This window comes from Bacillus rossius, chromosome 11, assembly GCF_032445375.1.
Source record: "Bacillus rossius redtenbacheri isolate Brsri chromosome 11, Brsri_v3, whole genome shotgun sequence".
NCBI lineage: Eukaryota > Metazoa > Arthropoda > Insecta > Phasmatodea > Bacillidae > Bacillus > Bacillus rossius.
Window position 1 is genome coordinate 7,860,566 of NC_086338.1, and position 8,081 is coordinate 7,868,646.

Here is an 8,081-nt window from a genome sequence, read left to right on the forward strand (position 1 = left end):
ATTGCTACGAACTTGACATTGGCCGGGAAACGTGCAGAGCTGGCTGGCGACTGCCGCAATATATGTGCCGCGCGCGCCTGGAAAATAACAAGGATTGTCTCTTTTCCCCCCCCTCCTTCCTACCACTGCCCGCGCGGCACCCTGCCTTTGACACGTAACTGACACCGGACAGCTGGGAGTTACGCGAGCCGCTGACACGTGTTTTCGAGAGATTTCTGCCGTCGGGACGGCTCGGAATGACGCGACAGGCCTCGGCCACTCTCGTGAGTTCTGGAATTGCTCTGGGGCCTATATATATATATATATATGCCCAAGGACGCCAGCGAGACACTTAAGAGTGTTCGTCGGGAGTTTCCCGCGGCGGACTTTCCGGGCGATGTTGCCACGGGTGCAGCAGAGTGGCAAAGTCCTTGGATGAACAAACCCCTCACCCACTTCTGATTTTAAGTTTTTTTTGACACCTATATTCTATAGTATGTCTATTCTATTTACCTCCATTTATTTGACTTCTTTTTGACGTGACAATGTCTAATAAATCGATGAACGCCGGCTGCACGCACGAAAAAGTGTCCCACTACGGATGTTTCTGTTTGCTCATTGTACGCATGCGTGGCATCTCTCTTCCACTCGATTGGAACGACCATTGATTTGACTTTTCAATCATATTTTCGTCGTTTGAATTATTAATATGTAATATAACGATCGTCCACCGATTTTCAGCACAATCGGTACGGTTATTTAAAAGTAATGTTGAATATTCAAATACTTTTTGAACCAACAATGGTGTTTTACAGTTACACATAATAATTCAAATTACACCCGGGATCTTTTGCACAATGTTTTAAAAAATATTGTAACACCTTATAAATAAGTTTGGTGTATTTGGGATGCGTATTTGTTATAAAATCGAGTTATTAAAACGAATTAATATTATTCCCCTGCCGTGAACAAAATTTTTATAAAGGTATATATAACATCTAAAACTATCAATTATCAAATATTGCCTCGTGGCTGAGCGGTCAGCGATGCTATTTTCTAATCGTAAGGTTGTCGGTTGGAATCCCGGCAGGTGCGAATTTTTTTTTGAACTTGTAAAAATAAATATGGCGCACATAACATTTCAAAAGTAATAAATATATTTGAATAATGAATGCAAATAAAAGTAAATTTATTAATAAAATTGTACATTTCATATCACTCCTTTGTATCCATACAAAATAGTGATAATTCAATAAAAATGATTCAATTTTATTCGTAAAAGTATGCAGAGGTAGATTTTATCATACAAAAGATAGAAAAATTAAAAAAAAAATTTTTTCTCAAAGAATATAATATTTTTATTGCCTAAATGGTTTGGTTGCAAAAACCTATTACGGCTCAGTCTCAGGCCGAATATATTTCCTTTTCTTCTGGATAAATCATTTCATCAATGTTTTGTTATGACGTTACATTAAACTAACGTCCGTAAACCGACTTTACATACAGACAACCAATTTTTTTTCTACACAATATCTTCTGCGCGATATGATTTCGGGACAGCATAGGCCCAGGTGTAGCTGTCATTGGTAATTTTTCATTGTGTAACAAATGGAATAAATGAAGCTTCAAACTTTTTCCATAATTTTTTTTATTTTGCAAGAATATTGTATAAAGTAACAAAACTAACTAAAAAATTAATATTATATGTAAATAATCTTTTTCTGCTGACCAGCAACATTTAATTATTTTTCTTTGTATATTCAGAAAAATTAGGTTTTGATTTATACAAACACTTCACTCTGAGGGAGAACTTTAAGATGCAAGTGCAGTTAGTCACAGGAACAAAACCAAAAGGCCCCTGCTACCTGTGCCAGTTTCCAAGTCACCTTAGATGTTGGTATACATCAGGAGGTATAGCACACAACTCGTTACTCTTTATTTTACATGGCGAGTTCCCCAAGAGGCCTATTACCATTTTAAGACTAGCCTAGTACTTATTCCTTACCAGCGGCCGTGTTGTTCCACGATTCTGAAAAAAATTGGTTCAAAGCATGTGTTAGTCATAATTTTCAACTCGAGGGCCCCATAGGAATCATTAACAATACATGTATTATTAAAAGGCTTAAGTTTGTAATTTCTTTTTATATGAATCTCAGAAGGTATCTTGAAAACCTCCTCAAATGCAAATTAAGTGTCCAATGGCAAAAATTTATCTGAAAAATAATTGTTTTTTTAGTTCTAATACATACTTTCCAATATTTGGTGGGAATAGTAACATGAAAGGAATGTAAAAAACACATTTACTTTATTACTCATTACATGAAGCACATTTAGAACTGTACATAAACATGCAAATTTATTTTAATTGTATATATCTTATGAATGTAAGTATGTGAAACAAAATATTGATCATGACCCAACTGTTGTGGTTCTTAATTGTCAAGGCCACCTATAATGCCCCAGAAATCAATCAGGTTACATACTGCTCTGTCAAAGACATTCTTTGTACAAAATAGTGACTAAGAAAAGTAAATTTCACCTACCACTAGTTAGCTGTCAACATACCTTGTACAAAATAGTGACTAAGAAAAGTAAATTTCACCTACCACTAGTTAGCTGTCAACATACCTTTACTTGAACATTTCAGAGTTACAAATTCAACAATTGGTTTTTTCTCATAATTTTTGAAGTGAAACTTCTAATGCGACTTCCAACAAGGTTGCGTTAAACGTTTAGCGCTACCATGGAGGGGGTATATTGTGAAAAGAATTCCGGCGCTGGTATGTTGCGGACAGTACAGAGAACTGGGCCGGCACGTGGCGGCGTACTGCTCAGTTTTCGCCCCGCCATGCTGCAGGGATAGGCGGGTCGTGCCGGTTGTAACACGCCTGCGCATGTCGCCACACACGGCTTGGGGCAGACGATAACACGGCGGGGTCCGAGGTTATTGTTGTGCACCGCGCCACAGGACAACCTCGCAAGGAAATGGTATTCTCTCAAGTACGTATTATTTTAATTACTTGTTTAAATCAGTATTGTTAAACAGTGTTGTATGAGTATTGTTTTAGCTGTGTAACTAAATATTTATTGCTGATATGATACTTTTCATGCTTTAGTTTTACATTGGCAATTATTTGTCATGAGTTATTGTTTGATCAACTAAATCGCTAGTTAAAAATAATTTCAAACAAATATCATGCGTGGAATATTATTTTTTAATCAGGGACTTTTCTAGAAGTTTCACTTCTACCGCGTGTGACTTGAACACACACACATTTTTTTATATTTTCCGATTATTTTTTATTGTGCACAAATTGAAAATTCTGAAATGACTCACTTTAAGGGATTCACTATTTTTATTACATACTACACTAGATATAGTCCATCCACGGTAACCTCCTACTTTTCTGAAGCCCTGCTTTTCACCGGATCTACTTTAATGTCACTATGTATCCTTCCGCCGTATGTAAACAAAAACATTGCCATGTGACAAATGTCAAATGGTTTGTTTACAATCACCAGCTGTCAAAACAATGTGTGCGTGTGTGTATGTATATATATATATATATATATATATATATATATATATATACATATAAGTAATTTGAATATGATCTAAGTATACATGTATATGTTCATAACATTTATGATACCCAATGGTAAAAATATTAAAAAATAAGCATTTATGATACCCAATGGTGAAAATATTAAAAAATAAGTTTGTTAGCTAAAGAAATAACATATAATTTAAAGTAAATTTTTAGGAGAACATATAAATTTACAACATTTATGTAAGCAATAAATATCATCCTTTAGTACAGTTCAACACAGTTTTCTGCATCTGGAAAAAAAAGTATTGTAAATTATACATATGGCTGTCCATCTAAGCAATCTGGAAAAGACTAAGGATTGAAGGTTTAATAAAATTAACAAATTCAGATGAAAACATTTAAAAATGAATTTTCTTCTTTTATTTAATAAACCCCTACCATTTTGCCGGTTAAGGCCACAAATAAAAATATGGTTATATACATTTTCCTGAGTATACTTATTAGACAAAATCATAATTTTATGAACAGTAAAATTGTGGTAAAGAATTGACAGTAATTTCTATACCACTTATATGCATTATTTATTTGTGGCCCTGGATGGGGACTGGCTTTTTGTTTTCCAAGTAAGTTAACTGAAAAATGAAGACACACAACAAAATAAAATGTTTCACATACACCTATACGAATCCAGAAATGAAATTTATTATTAATTTCATAATATGTGTAATAAAAAGTTAATACATAAAGTTCCAGTAATCAACATACTTAATGGGAATGCATAAAAGAAAAAAAAATGTTTCAAACCCCAATACTTACAGTTGCCCAGGTGTTTATTACATACAGACCTCAATAAGAACACCCGGGTAAATCATCAAGAGGAACTGCCAGTACTTCACTGTCTCCATCTACTTGCTGTGCCGTAACCTCAAATTCTTCGCTGTCACTGTCTTCACTTGAACTATCCTCGCCGAGGTGGATGATGAGTGGAGGAATGGTGCCGCTGTCTATGTGGACTTCTCTCTCCCAGTCTGCTTGAATTAGCTTCTCCACGTGATCCACACACCTCGCCCATCTAAAAAAATTAATGTATACAGTAAAACCTCTATATAAATGACATGTTTATAGCAAAAACCACTCTATAACAAAATATGTTTGTTTCTGTCAAAACGGCATAGTAAACAATGCATGGCATGCTCTTTATTACATACAATTTTGAACTCACTCCACAAGAAACTATTTTTAAACACAACAAAATTCATTTAATGTGTTTTCCTTAACTATCAAAGCTATTATTTAATACTTAAAGTAACATGTTTTGTTTTATGTTATCTGAAAAAAAAAATTTATAGTGATTTATTCAAGATATAATAAACCTGTAAATATTTTCTATGTTATCAATAAAGGCTTAGAATGCATATGATAAAATATTTATTTCATAAGTTTTGTGTTTGTTTTTGGTTAAAATTTGTCCCAGACAAAAACAGTGAGATATAGCGAAAATTTAATTTTTTGAATAGTTTTGATGATTTACTGTATATGTATTTCACTATAATAACATAACTTTTGAAAATACTAATGTGCAAGAACTACATGTGTAAATACCTATTCAAGTTCGCTAGATGAAAATATTCAAAATTCTCTACGTTGAAATTTTATCTGAATATTGAAATCTGCCTACAGCACTGAACCCACCATAACTTTAAAGTCATTGACACAAGATTAAGCATAACAGAAAGTAATATCACAATTACTAATAAATACAAAACTATTTATGGAAATGAAACCATTGCAAATGGACTGCAATTACAAAAAAAAAAAAACCTTGCAAATAAGTCACCACTGTTAGATCTAGAAACTACACAGATATGTATGAATCACATGGGAATAAAATTACAAACACGAACAAAAACACATACATGCAACACATTTTCAAAACGACAACTACACAAATTCAAACCACTTATTTTTACCAATTGTCTTAAAACTATATTACTGGTATATGAATATACACAAAATGATAATCACACAAAGTTATCAAAAGGAATGGTAGGACCAGGCTGCTAGGCAACAATACTTACGTATTATGTAAAAATGTATGGTAAGGGTTTTGCTGAAGCTTGAGGAATGTTCTACAGGAAAATAAAACAATTTCTACTTCAAAAGGAATACCCCATTGGTCATGCAACATGAAAATACCTCTCTGGTGTGGAAGCATCAAGAGCCTCTTTCCAGATGGCTACAACTGCATCATTGTCAAATCTCTTGGCCCGCCCCACGTTACTATTGTAATGGTGTTTACATTGAGCCCAAACTAGTTCGATTGCATTATAGTGGCAGTGATAGGGTGGGAGTCGTAGAATTTCGTGGCCATAGTTACGAGCCAACTCGTCTACCTCATATCTGAAAAGTGTGTTAGAACAAGGCGTATACGTAATTTTTTGCAACTATCTCACTTTTAAAGAAATGCTGTAAAAAAAACGAAATAATATACCGTATTCGGGGCTTGTTTTGTTTAGCTATTCTCAGCAGCTCCACTTTCAACAAATTATTTTCATGTTTTATCTCATTCTTCTCCAGCCACGCGATCAGTGCATCCTTGGTCCAGTTCGTTGTAGGTGTTTTCTCAACCTACGTTATGCCAACATTTAACTAAATACTCAAGTAGCTGATAAGAATTCATGACAGTAGAACCCTGTTACAATTTTACTGCTTATAAAGTTTTCCTGCCTATAATGTATTATTTTTCAAGTCCAATATTTTCCCTATAAGGACAATGTATTTAATTCCTGGATATAATGTTTCACAAATTATGCGTTTTGTGCTTGTAATGTTCACTTCATAAAATTTTAGAAGACGAAAAAATTAAAAGCCTTTGTCTATACTGTCTATGTATATGTGTATGTTAGCAGTTAACTGCCTGTTGACACCCTTGGAAAACAAATAAATTCATAAATTTTTAGCCATTCTGTGTGTTTTCAAATGTATTCACTTAAATCACATGTTCAAGTGGCAAAAGAACTGGACTTAAGCATTTCCACTGTAAACACTGTCGTGAATTATGACAATTATACAGAAATGAGACAATTTTACAGCAATGAGACAATGTGTAAGTAAAGACAAAGCAGATAGAAGCTGGAAGCACCATGATGTTAAAGAAAAATTGTTTTTGGCTTGCTACAAGCAAATTGGAGCATCAAATATATCTTTATGCAGCTTGTTGAGTCCATTGGCAATAAATCCGCACTAAAAAGTACTAAATTGAATTTCCTGCTTATGTTTTTTTTTCTTGTAGCCCCTTAAAAACAAATTATAACAGGGTTCTACTGTACTTATGCAAAGCAAACATGTGTTTTGGCATATTGTCGTAATGAATTTCTAAATTTAACAAAGCATGTTAGTTTAGTGACTAGAAATTTTTTTGAAAATATTATTTTAATTTATTAAGTAGGGCAACAGAGCAATCATAAAGTGGGTCCTTTTACCAAACAAGTAATTATGTCATTTTCAAATGCTATTTGCAATAAAAAAATTTTTATTTGGTATTTCAAACCCTCTACTAAATTAGTTTGCACTACGATGTAATTCAATTACATTATATATATATATATATATATATATACACACACACATATATATATATATATATACATATATATATATATATATACATATATATATATATATATACATACATATATATATATATATATACATATATATATATATATCTGTGTGTGTGTGTGTAATCAATTTCAGCTCAAACATTATAGTTTACAAAAATGTAGTGTAGGCATACTATTAAGATAACAATTATTGCTGGCAAAATGTATTAGTCTCGAATATTCGTACTTATACACAATAATAAACACATGTAAATCTTTCACATTACAATTTGAGCAATAAAAAGACACTGCTTTACCATTGCACATACCTGGGTGCTGTGATATGAAGCATTGTCCATTATGATGACACTGGGTTCCTCAAGATGCACCAACATATCTTCAAACCACATCAAGAAAGTTTCCCCATTCATCTCGCCATGGTAGTCTGCAGTCTTCTGACCTGAAACAAAAAGTAATCCTGCTCCTGGCACAAAGCCAGTGCGCCCTCCAGCATTAACAACAATAAACCTTTTACCATCTCCAACAGTACGTCTCTTCGCAGATTGTAGACTCTTGTCCTGCCATGACTTTGATACAGTTCCTGAAAAATATATGAAATGGAAATGAAATACTTTGTATTGGACCACAGAACAAATTTTCAATTAAATTAATACCTCGCCTCTCTGGAAAATCCATGTTTCATCAACAAATATGAAATTGGCACCTCTTTCTTATTCTTCTTTATACTTTCTCAAGAAATCTATTCGCTGCAATACTATGTTTTCATTCTCTATCAAAGCTTTTCGTCCATCAACAGTTGTCCATGAAAATCCCATCTTCTTTAACAATTTATGAAGACTTGATCTTCCACCATAATAATCTATTTGTCTTTCCCTGATTTCTTTCAAAATGGTGTCGACTGTAACATTCAAACCTGTAAATTTATTGC

General features: G+C 33.4%; 1 protein-coding gene across 1 annotated transcript; it reads right to left on the reverse strand.

Moving 5' to 3' along the window:
* Window positions 1-3,766: 3,766 nt before the first annotated feature.
* On the reverse strand, window positions 3,767-7,838 carry LOC134536619 (uncharacterized). Its single transcript, XM_063376412.1, has 4 exons — window positions 7,812-7,838; window positions 7,462-7,733; window positions 6,022-6,158; window positions 3,767-4,602 (listed from the first exon to the last, which is right to left on the reverse strand). The coding sequence occupies exons 2-4, from the start codon at window positions 7,561-7,563 to the stop codon at window positions 4,377-4,379; spliced, it is 465 nt and encodes a 154-aa protein (XP_063232482.1). The 5' UTR covers window positions 7,564-7,733; window positions 7,812-7,838; the 3' UTR covers window positions 3,767-4,376.
* Window positions 7,839-8,081: the final 243 nt, after the last annotated feature.

Excerpts from the sequence above, each read along its gene's own strand:
- LOC134536619 (XM_063376412.1), bottom strand. The coding sequence starts at position 7,563 with ATGAATGGGGAAACTTTCTTGATGTGGTTTGAAGATATGTTGGTGCAT. Across the intron at positions 6,159-7,461 it reads CTTCATATCACAGCACCCAG|GTTGAGAAAACACCTACAAC; the intron begins GTATGTGCAATG and ends GGCATAACGTAG. Across the intron at positions 4,603-6,021 it reads CAAAACAAGCCCCGAATACG|ATGGGCGAGGTGTGTGGATC; the intron begins GTATATTATTTC and ends TAATTTTTTTAG.